Consider the following 11,883-nt stretch of genomic DNA (forward strand, 5'->3'; position numbering starts at 1 on the left):
AGACTACACTTGTCAGGTGTTAGAGTTGAAATAAATTGTTAGATTATAGTACATATCATGTAGTGACTTGTACCCATCTGACTTGACACCCAATGACTTGACTCTTTACCCAGGGCCAAAATGAGCCATCTGATGGGTGTTCGGGTTGGGACCTGAGGCACAGGGCTGCTCCCAGGCTGGCGAAATGCGAGGTGCACAGATCCCTGTGCTGGCTGGCGTTCAGTGTTCTACTGTTTCTGTCCTGAGATTCTTGCTGAGTTTCGAACAGGAGGCCCTGCATCTTTCTGTTGTAGCAGGCCTCGCGATGATGTGGCGGGTCGACTCCAGTGCCAGCGCTGGGGGATCAGGCAGAGCTCCTTGGTGGAGTAGAGTCTGAGGAGGGCTCTGAGGAGGGATCGGAGGAGGAGGTGAGCAGAGAGCTGGGCGGAGCTCACCAGCATGTGTCTGTACTGGCGTCCAGCCTGGCGCGGCAGTCCATGCCTGTTCAGGACATGCTTTTGAAGAGCGGGGAGTCTGGGGTGGCATTTGGATCCTGAGCGAGCTTGTCTGTGAGGCTCCAGAGGTGGGGCCTGCTTGGGGGCCTGGTCTGCCCCAAGCAGAGGAGTGCAGAGGAGCATGCTCTCCTTCCCCAGGTGGGGGCGCAGTCCCAGGGGCCACCTGGAAGGGTGGCCCGCCTGGCTTTGCAGCAGCGGAATTACTCTGGAATGTGGAGGGCGGACACCTCCCCGACAGGCTGGGAAGCCCAGAGGAGAAAAATAACGGGAAACAGCACTTAAAAGGACATTCTTCCTGGGAGCCAGACATGGCTCCTGGTTCTGGAGGGCGGCGTTTGGAGTTGGTCGGGTGTGGAGGCTGAGCCCATTCTTTATGGCGGGGCTAGCACCAGTTCTTTGGAGAACAAGGTTCAAGTCATTCGTAGAAGCATAGGCAGCCTTGGCTCCCCAGGGACACGTGATCTCTGTTGAGGAGGGACAGTCACACACAACATCTCCACCCCTTCTGCTCTCCGACAGACTGGGGCTTGGGGTCCAGTTTTCCTTTACTGGCCACCAGAGCCTCCTACTCAAGATGCATGACCTGTCCAGGCATAGCAGTGCGGGGCGGGGTGGAGACAGAGCATCAGGGTGAGTGCCCAGCCAGTGCCTGGCACACTGTGAGGGGCGTTGTTACTGTTACTGAGAGCCCAGTCTGTGACTGGGGGGCCAGGTTGTGGAGGGGACACATGGGCCAGCAGGCCTGGAAGGCCAGGTGCTGGCATGAGGACCACAGGTGCAATAGAGGAGACCCTGAGCAAGGTGGGGAGGTGTGCATGTGGTGTGTTCAGTGTGAGTGGAAGGAGAAGGGGAACCTGCCACTCTGGGAGCAGCATAGAGAATGCTGCTCCCCAACCGTAACGGACGGAGAGGCCTTTGTGTTGGTGGGGCAGAGAATGAGGAGGGTGGGGACTTGGGGGCTGCTGATGGCAGGTCTCTGTCAGGTGACTTCCTCACGGGGCCTTGTCCCCCAATGCCCATGCAGGGCTCCTGCAGGGAAGGGCTGGTTTCTCTTCTTCACTGCCCTGTTATGTGCCCTCCCACTGGGGCTCTGTTCTATTGGTTGGCGTCTGGGCTTCCCTGTCCAGTCTCCTTTTTTCCCCATAATGACAGGAAAGGTGGGACCGTAGTCATCCAGACCCAGCATGGCCTCAGCCCACCCGTTGCTCCTCTCAGTGGGAAGGTAGTCCGGCTCAGCCATGGGAGTAGTGTGCTGAGTGACCCCTCTGGTCCTTAGTGTCTCCAGAAATGCCCTTGGTGTGACAGTGCTGCCAGGGGTGAGGCCCTGATGGAAAAGGCCCATGGTGGTACCCTTCAGGGGACATGCTGGGGTAGTTACTGGCTGCGTGTCCCTATAAGTGTTGGCAGGGCCAGCTGTTCATGTCACCAGCTCCTGCTTTCTTGTGTAGTAGACAAGAAGTGCAGGTGTCCCCTGGACAGTCCTGCAGAGGGCAGAGGACCTGGGAGCACTGAGGGGCCTATCCCAGGGCCTGGTGGACTTGAATACAGTAAAACATGGAGCTGTGGGCAATTTTTGCAAAGTGCAAGTCGCTTGGTCTTCTGAATGTTAAAGGAGCCCCTGCTTACCAAGTGCACACCATACAGCAGCATCCTGCGGGCTTTACTCTGCTTGTCACCTCCGCCTCCAAAGTGTGTGAGGTGTGCACTCAGCATCTGCACCTTGTAGAAGCAGGGATGGAGCCTCATTATCTCCCCAGCTGTGGCTCCAAGTCAGCCTGGCTCCAGGGCCCCACAGCCTCTTGGTGGGCACTGCCAGCCCCTCCACCCCCAAGCCCCACTGGGATGCTGGGGCCCTGGGATCTTCACTGCTGTCTCATCTAGTCTCTTCTCCACATGGGGACCTCAGCGGGATCCCCCAGTCCTGTGCACACTGACCTGGCTGCACCGATGAGCCTGCCCCAGGTATGGGAGTCAGGCAGGGAGGAAGCATTAACCTTGAGGCCTGGCTTTGTCTCAGGGCTGTGCTGACATTCCACAGAGAAACAAGGTATTGGCAGGTATTTGGGAAACACCAGTTTTCCTTCCAAACCTTTGTCCCTGTTTATTCAGGACATGGTAAACATATGATTGTCATCCTGGCTTAATTCAATAGGAAAAAAAAGTCAGTAGTCTAGAATCTTGGTACATTTCAAATATATTTTATTACTTTTCTTTTTGTCTTAAAAAGAGTATGAAACCTGCATGCAACACTAATTGTTTCTGACACTTACAGGGCATACAACACAGCAGTCCAAGGCGGCACACACTGAAGGGGTGGTGTGTGCAGGGGGTGTATTTACAAAGGACAGGGCACATGGTCCTCTTAGTTTTCAGAAGGCTGTACCATTGGACACTGAAGGATTATGTGGGGTCACAGATGGACTGCTGCATATTCCACCATGACGAGGGACAGACATGTGCTGTGAAGGTTCTCCCTCGTCAATAGAATACATGTCTGGAGCTGTGTACAGTGTGTGTATTCGTATGTTTTTAAGTTTCCTCCCAAAGGTTTTGCTAACAGTGTCAGGAACTTCATGTGCTTCTAAAGCATTAACTAGGAAGCAGTGAGCTTTCACAAACACTCAGGTGGGAGAGAAGACCCGAACCCTTCCTTAAGTACTGTTTGCCTTGCCAGCCTGGGATCTTGGAAATGTTTCTTGGAGTATGTAAAAGTTAACCAGGGGATGAGCACATTTCTCTGGCAGCCAAGCTCAAGTTCATAAAAGAACAGATGCACAGAGATCTGTTCCTACTTGCCCAGTGACTGGGGCCATTGTGGAGCCCCCACCTCCACCCCCTACCCTGAGGCTGTGACTGACCATGAGCCCAGAAGAGCCCGAGGCAGCTGCGCAGAGGTGCCAGGACCTGCAAGCCGAAGCTCCCTGCACTAGGAATGGAGCATCGTGGCTATGAAGTGTCTCAGCAGAGCTCCTTGTTCCCCCCAGGTGCTTATAAAGCTCGGATGTGTAGTGATATCTGGGCAAGTACAAAAAAGCGTTTTGTTTTGTTGTGTTTTGTTTACAAAGGAAAGGCATGAGTTTCCCGCTTTTCAGTAAAAAGCAGCTTGTGATGAAGTCTGGAGCACAGGAGAGTTGGGTCTCACATCTGGAAGCCTTTTGCACACAGCTATAAAATGTAAAAAGTGACCCTTGGTAAAAAGTGCTTCGTAACAATATATAATTTGTGTCTTATGCCTGTGAGGAGGAAAGGGTTTGTTTTTTTAATCTGCAAAGTCCTTTGCTGTCTCCCAATCGGTATGAAGTTCTCCCATCAGGGGTTTTTCGCCCTATTCTTCGTAAACCCTGGGAAGAGAAAACACCCACATAAGTGGCTCAGGACATGACCTGGGCAAAGCACAGGCTGGTGGCTCTGCTGCTCCATGCTTGTCTTCAGCAGTGGCCCTCCCAGGGTGGCAGGAGCCTGGGAGGAATGGGGACCATGTCGAAGGGTACCAGCACAGGGACTCCAGAGGCTCACCTGAATCTGGTGTTGTCTCCCTGAACACTCCACCTCTGTAGCCTCATTCTGTCCTCAAAGCCCTAGGAAGTAAACGCTCTCTGCATGTGGAGACACTGAGGCACGGGAATTGGGGGGACAGTGAATGTCAGTGGTGGGAAGGGGGTCTGTCTTCAGCATGGGTGGGCAGAGGAGAGGCATCTCCTCCCTCAACTTAGGTTTGTGTTTTTCTTTGTGTTTTGCCCAAAGAATGCCTGTCCTCTGAGAAAACACCAGTTCGAGAGCTGGTTGCCTTAAGACTGAAGGGTGTGTGCCGGGGCTGGGCTGAGGTCATCACGGAGGCCTGTGGCTCAGGGTCACTCCCTCTAGTAGTTACCAGGCCTTGCCATTCACAACCTGACCTCTGCCCTTACCTCCCAAGGCAGCTCTGTGAAAATACTTCAGTCCCTTCTCTTCTGCTCCATAGCTGCTGTGGGGCTATACTTGACACTCAGCATGTTGCTCCCCTAGCCTATTTCCGAATTTCTGAAGAACACCTCATAGTGCACTGAAATCAGATGCCTGTTGCCACCAGTGCACCTGGATACTCTGGGCCCTGAGGCGCTCAGACCCCAGGGGCTGGGCTGGCGTGCTGTCCTCTCCTTCCTCTACTTAGGTTCAGCATTCTCTCCTTCCCTCTGCAAAGAGGACTTCAAGATACTTCCCTTATCACCATTCCTGGAGACAACTTTTACAGGGGGAGGGGAGATGGGCAGGACACTTCAGCATCCGAGACAGAGGGAGGACTCACTTTGGAACCAGTGGTGGGCTCTGAGATTGGAGGTGCCCTCACTGCCCGGTCATTGGGAATTTACAGAAATAAAGAGGATGGGGCTGTGTGGGCCCAGGCCTGCCTCCTCTTCACAGCTGTGGCCCAGGAGGGAGGGGCAAGGGATGAGTGGCCTAAGAAATGGCCCGAGTGTCTCTCAGCAGCCTGATGCTGTTCTCAAGCCTTTGTGAACTGACCCTGAGGTTGGCCTCGTTACACGTCTGATGACGCAGGGCCTGGAGTGTGACAGTAGATGGGGCAGGGTCCTGCTTTTGTCATGTGAGCTGCCTGCCCTGACCAGAACGAGGCCTGCATTCCCATCAGACTTACAGAAAATCTCTCATTCTCATCATTTTCTATTTCAAGCAACTGCAGACAAGGCAGTTTGGAAGGCAGCTCCAAAGGCTTAGGTACTGGGAGCTGGTCACTGCCTGAGCCTAGGGTGGAAGGGCTAACTGGGTGGGCTGATGGGAGGGGCAGCACAGAGGCCTGAGGCAGGGACAGGGAAGGTGACACTGAGAAGCCTGGCTTCCTGCCTTATGCTCCTAAGCAGGTCACTCCTCATCCCCACCTCAGCTGTGGTTTTCTCTTCTGCTGGGTAAGGCACTGACACCAACTCCCAGGACACTGACCTGTACCCATGGGTGTGCATGTGTGTGTGCAAGCACTTCCCTGGCCATGCTGTCCAGATACGGGTCCGAACAGGCTCTGAGTATGCAGGGACAGGTCTGCTTCAAGGCAGGCTCACCTTTATGTAGCATCCGGGAGCCAAGAACTTGCCTCCCCTCTGAGATCAGACAAAGGACCTCAGGAGATCAGTGCTGAGAAGTCCTATCTTCTGATTATGGGTGAACAGAGCCCAAAGAGGATAGGGGTCTGGTTCAGGGCTTAGGTCTTGTGGCCACTGTTGCCCCTGAGGTTAAGAGTAGCTCTGATTTTAAAGGGTCAAACCCAAGGTTCCTCCCTGCACATGCATGAGAAAGAGTTTATCAAGTATCTGGGCAGCCAGGGGCATGGGGAGAATGCACTGTTGGCAAGGAGTCATCCCTATCACCTTGTGGTTATAGCTATAGTTTCATAGTTAATAAAGCTGATCACTTAAGTGGTCATGTTTCACCCCATAAGAATCGCAGGCAGAGTTGTGCTAAGTGTTTGCCCAGCCTTTGGTAGAGGGAAACCCAGGATCATGTAACTTAAGTAATAAGAGGAGTTAAGACTGTAACATAACATTTAAAATGAGACAAACTTTAGTTCGCAAAAGGATACATTTTTGATGCTTACGGCTGTCTAATAGAGCAATAGCCTGCTTTGTTAAGTGGTGAGTTCCTCATCCCTGGGGGTATGTAACTAGTGTCTGGGTGTTTGCCTTCTGTGGTTACTCTGACCATTGTCCATCCATTAGACGTGGCTAGAGGATCTACAAGGGTTCCAGGATTTAGACCTGGGGGAAGGTGGGAAGGAAGGTGAGAGGGGGCGGGGCGTACCTGCGCTTCTCGTTCCAGGCATTGTACCACTTGATGAACCGCTTGGTGCTCTGCAGCTTGGGGTGCAGGCAGTGCTCCTGACCCCGGTACCTCGACACACTTTTGGTGGTGATGCTGAAATGGAGTGGGATAGGGTAGAGGATTGAGGAGCCTGAATGATAGCTCCTCGGTGTGGCCTGCGGGTTACTCTGGGCAGTCCCAGTCAGAGCACTGAGAGGCTGTGGCTCCTCCCTCCTTTCAGGGGAGCCTACCTGTCTGTTGACTCTTTAGCTGGCTCTTTGGAAGGTTCTGGTTGGGCCCTTACTTTCAGGATCCGTGTTAGGGTCTAAACCTTTACTGAGGCATCAACTTTCACTTTCCCCCTGGAGCCCTCAGAGTCTGGGGTAGTGTCTGCCCCTCTTCCCCACCCTCTACCGCCCTTCACCCCCACCCCCATGTAGGGGTCCAGCCCCCCTTGGGGATCAAAGGTCAGAGGACTCTTCCAGTTCCTCTGAACCTGGGGGTGAGGGGTAGAGGGAGCTAATGCCAGAAAGCTGCACGTGCCACGGCCCTTTCCTTGGGGTTTGAGTTGCTGCACGGCAGTGCTTTGATGTGCTCTGCATATACCACAGTCTGTCTGATCCTTCCACCCCCGTCCTCCCTACTCCTGCAGATATCTCAGGGCTGCTGGTCCTGAAGCTAAGTTTTGTTGGCCTTGAAGCCCATCGTGGTTCCTGAGCTTGAGGTCCCAGCTGTCTCACCCCTGGACAGAAAAATAAGACCTCTCTTCAGGCTTCAATCAGCCAGTGGAGGCCTGGCCATGCAGTATAGAAGCACATGGCAGAGTGTAGGGCCTGGGTTTGGGTCCCAGGTCTGTCTGTGGGACCCTGGGTAACCTGAAGGCTTCCAATTTGCCTGTCAGTTGGCAGTAATGGTAGGACCTAGCTCTAGGGTTATTGGGGTGATCACTGGACATAATCTATACCAAGTGCCTAGCACCTGGTGGATGCACAATGAGTACTGTTATTAGTAACTGTCATGGAAGATTAGGTGGCACGGAAACAGAGCAGCCTTAGAGTGTGAGCTCCAGCCTGGAGGGGGAGGCCAGGCTGCTGCCCAGACTACTCTGACCATCTCAGCCTGGCTAGGAATGGTGGCAGGGATTAGGAGGAGGCTTCTGGGTGGCAGAGAAAGGACGGTGTTCAAACATGAGGGGCCACCTAGGGGCATGGAAAGGGGAAAGGGAGAGGTGCGGGGATTGCTCCCTGAGAGATCACAGCAAGAGCAGGGTATGGGAAGGGCTGGGAGTGGGGAAAGAGGGTGCTTGGAAGTCCTAGCGGGAAGAGCGGGAGGTGAGGGAGGGAGATCAGCTAGTCCCTTGCAGGTTCTCAGACATAAAGGGTGAGGGATTATGGACCAAGTTCTAGAAGGGATCAGAGTCTCCGTGAACTTCAGGTCTCTCAGTTGGCAAGAGAGGAAATGGAATCTTGCCACAGAATGGGTTAGAGGATCGTGAGCCACCTGTATTCTGCCCACTCCTGTGCTCTGAGTTTCCAGGGCCCCTCCATGGCCCAAGCTTTCTGGGGCAGTAGTGGGCCTACCACTGATGCTGGGTGACTGGACCCCACCTTCACTGTCCCTATTTTCAAGACCTGTTGCTTCCCAGGTCTTGTCTCTCCTTTGAGGTCTTGAGCCCAGGCTTCAGAGTGGAGTCTGGCCCTTCTCCTCCCCCATGGCACCTAGTCACTCTGTAGGAATTTAGCCCATTTGCTGCTCTCTCTGCCTTCGGCCTGTTCCTGCACTTACAATAAAAGGACATGGCAAAGCCTGAGAAAAATCCCTCCTCAGTTAGAGCACTGTGCAAGCTGAGAATCCCAAGTCTGGAGACCTGAAGGTCGGGGAGCAGGAAGGGACACTCAGCCCACCACCACAGGCTCAATTGCTCTGTCACAACACTGGACTGTGAGAACTGGCTGTGGGGTGGAGACAGGAGCATGTCTGCCCCCAGCTGTTATTCAGAAATTCTGGGTCCTGTTTCCCTCTCCTCGGTGCTTCTGGGCTGATGAGGGTTTGGGTAGGAGCTCAGTGGGCATAGGACAGAAATTGGTCTTTCTAGAAACTGGACTCTCCTGGGCCCTTCTGGGTGCAAGGACTCCCCTCCCCAACCTCATCAGAGATTTCTGGGTGACTCAGGATGAGATGGAAAACTTGCTTTTGTTCAGCCTTTATGGCTGAAAACCTGCTTTGGCAAAAACTGCCAGTCCTTTGTCTCATGTGGAGAGTCTTAGAAGCTTGAGGGGAGAGGACCTCCACCCCTTGGCCATGGGGGTTGGCCTGGGGGTAGGACGGAGGGTTAGGAGAGGTTGACCGCATGTGGATCTCCCGAGGCTCCTGCAAGTTTTCTCCAGACTGCATAAACCCTCTCCTGCAGTTACTTGCCTGTCAGTTTTCTGTCTACTCTGAAAAGTTTAGCCAGGAAAAAGAACAAGTCTGTTTGTTGAGCATTCTGTCCTTTTGAGATGTCACTGCACCCCACATCCTGCTTCTCTTCCCCCTCAGATCTCAGCCCCTGGACTTGGTGTGGAGCATTGCTCAGCCTTAGAGGATGACAAATGTAATCTGCAATGTCCCGTCATTTGTCAGTCCCCAAGCTGGGAGCCAGGAGGGCTTTCAATGACCTCCTTCAGCTCCTGTAATCACTGCCCCCGCAAAAAGGATTTTCTAGCTGTTTTTCCGGACTTGGGTCTAGAAGGCAAGGGGCAAAGCAAAGGGGCAGGAACAAAAGGTTAATTTAGGTGCCTGGAAAGGAAGGTAGGGGGACTGAGGCCAGGCCAGTGGTTCTTGGAATTCCCTTAACTTTAGCCCAACTGTGCAGCCTTCAGGTAGCAGCAGTGCAGGGTGGGAGATGCCTTTGCAAGACACTGTGGCCAGTAGAAGGAAGGCACTTGCCCGAACTAGGATACAGTGTGTTCTGTTTCTGGGGGAGGGGAAGAGGGGCCAGTGGTCTGTGGCAGATATTTGGTAGCTGCTTCGCCAAGGACCCCCTTCCTGGCCAAAAGCACATTGATGGGGAAACAGCGGTGCTGGCCTCAAGTGGCTAACTGGGCAGGCAGAGGAGCAAGGAAACTCAGTGTTCTCTCTGCCCCAGTTTCTGAGGTGTTGCCCACATCCCCACCAAGCAGAGCCCCAGCCCTGTGGCACGTTAACCCCAGCTGAGCACTTTCCGCAGCACTGCCCAAGCTCAGAGACCCACAAGAGTCTAGCCCCAATGAAGTGTGAGGATTATTCTCAAAATGGAATTGCCGGAAGCCAAAAACTGGCTGTCCATGGTCCCCGATTGGAAAAAGGCTCTGAAAGGAGGGTCTGAGGACTTATGACAATGTTTACTCCAATCCTCTCTCTAGTAACAGGAAGGTCTCCCAGTGTGGGTGCGAATTCACTAGTTCTGGGTGTGTGTAGAGTGCTTTCAATCTGGGTATTCTAAATTGGCACAGGGGAACCATTTAACCCTTCATCACCCACGAAAGGTGGCTGCCCATCTGAATCCTAACAAGGGTGAACTCCTCAGAGAGGCTGTTTCTGGAGCACAGGACAGTGACCCTCTTTCCAAACTCTCTTCCTGACTGTCCCACCAGCATCCTAAGGACTCACCGGGCAATTACAAAGGCTCTGCTAAGGCCCTGCCCAAGGCGGAGAGAAATGTTTGTTAACCCGACCCAGCCCCATGCTGTGCCCCAGCAGGGTTAAGATCAGCACACGCACACACGCTCACTCAAACTGGGAACTCACATAACCATCTTCTCCTCGCAGTGCGGGTACTTTGGCTTCATTTCCAGCTTCTTAACGTCGCTGTAGCGGATCTTGGGCCCCTTCCGGGAGCACTTGCATTTGGACCCTGCCAAAGAGTGCGCAGGGGATGCTCAATTGCGGGTGGGGTCTTCTGCCCCTGGACCTCCCTCGGTGCCCACTCAGAACCCCCCAGGGTTTCAGGAGGCTTAGCATTTGGCGCTTGGGCTCCCCAGGATGGGACGACTGCGACAGAAGACCTCCTGGGCACTCACCGTCCACTCCCGCGGCACATAGCACCAAGAGAAGTAGGAGCAGAGCTGCGGTCAGGAGCCTCATGCTGGCCAGAGGGGCGAGGTGTGGGAGCAGGGACAAGGGGACGGCGCCGGCCGGCTCCTGCTTCCTCTCTGCCTGGAGCAAGGCTCCCGACTCCTCTCACTCCCACTGCGCTCTTCGGCGGGTGCCTTGAGAATGTCGCTAGCTGCGCTGTGCTACACTGCGCTCTGCTCCCAGCTCCGCCCGCCCAGACTTCTTTTAAATCCGCTCTTGCCCTCGCTGGGAGTGAGCTCATTAATATGCAGAACCACTCAGTGACTCACTGAGATTTCTCAACACAGTGGAGGGGGAAGGGGAGGGAGGAGACCATCCCAGCCCGCCCCAGACCTCCGTGCAGGACCTCGATGTGGCGGCACACACTCAGAGCCACACAGCACACAGTCTGGTCTGTTACCCTGGCTCCCACACACTCTCCTGCACACACTTGCACAATCAGACTTCAGCACGCGCACACAGCCATGCCCTGGCTTCATCAGATAGTTGAGAGGCTGCTTTTCTGATTCATGGGGTTCCTGCTGGCCAGATGGACCTGCTGTTCTGAGCCTCTGGGAGACCCAGGCTGGTGGCCCCTATTTTCTGAAAGGAATTGAAAGGGGTTTGGAGCAGGTGCCAGGTGTGAGTGCCAGTAGACCCACTCCTCGGGTGTGAGCAGTCCCTTTCGGGCCAGCAGCCTGGGGGCCAGAGCACGAGGCCTGGTGTGGAGGGAGCTTTGTGCAGCAGCAAAGGCATGACCTAAAGTTGCTGGCTCAGAGACTGTGTGGGGAGGGGCCCCCCCCCTCTTAGAGGAAGTTTCCTAAAGTGGGTTTTTGGTCCCTGGCTGTGCCAGCTCTCTAGGGGTAGGGGGAGGGTTGGGGAAAGCCAGGCAGGGGTTCCTCACTGCCACACCATTCTCCGAAGCCATGCAGGGATCCAGCAGGCAGTTGTGACCATGACAGCCATCAGGATGAAGCCCATGTTCCAGACGTTGTGCTGGACTGTGCGGTGTGTTGGTGCAGGCCCAGGCTTGGTGGCGGGAGTCCCTGCCACACTGCTTACCAGTGCAAATGACTTGACTACTCTAAGGCTTTGTTTCATCACCTGGAAAGTATAAGTAGTCACAGGTCATACCTGTCACAGGGCAGCTGTGAGAGCTCCCTAAGATCAGACATTATAAGGTGTTTAACAGAATGCCTGGCCAGTAGTTGGTACTAAGGAAACGTTACTTGTTGGTGTCATTGTTATACACATACGTATATTTTATATATATTATTTTGATTCTTACAAGTCCCCTTCCAAGTTGGTCTTTTGCTTATTTGACAGGCATGGAAATAGGCTCAGAGAGAAGAAATAACTTGCCCAAGATTACGTAGCCAGGAAGCAGGTGGCTAGGCCAGGAAGGACCCCAGCATATGGCTGCAAATCTGGTGCTCCTGTCTCTGGACCATTCTACCTCCCTTGGTGAAGTGCCTCCCTGAAAGACCCAGGGACAGGGCGGAGTGTCTTAGGCTCTGAGGGTCCCTGG

General features: G+C 54.1%; 1 protein-coding gene across 1 annotated transcript; it reads right to left on the reverse strand.

Moving 5' to 3' along the window:
- Nucleotides 1-2,670: 2,670 nt before the first annotated feature.
- On the reverse strand, nt 2,671-10,557 carry CXCL14 (C-X-C motif chemokine ligand 14). The gene is made up of 4 exons (XM_037138401.2): nt 10,322-10,557; nt 10,050-10,155; nt 6,282-6,395; nt 2,671-3,835 (listed from the first exon to the last, which is right to left on the reverse strand). The coding sequence occupies exons 1-4, from the start codon at nt 10,383-10,385 to the stop codon at nt 3,820-3,822; spliced, it is 300 nt and encodes a 99-aa protein (XP_036994296.2). The 5' UTR covers nt 10,386-10,557; the 3' UTR covers nt 2,671-3,819.
- Between the last annotated feature and the right edge of the window lie 1,326 nt (nt 10,558-11,883).

Source organism: Artibeus jamaicensis, unplaced genomic scaffold (assembly GCF_021234435.1).
Source record: "Artibeus jamaicensis isolate MK-2021 breed Jamaican fruit bat unplaced genomic scaffold, CSHL_Jam_final contig_786, whole genome shotgun sequence".
Taxonomy (NCBI): domain Eukaryota; kingdom Metazoa; phylum Chordata; class Mammalia; order Chiroptera; family Phyllostomidae; genus Artibeus; species Artibeus jamaicensis.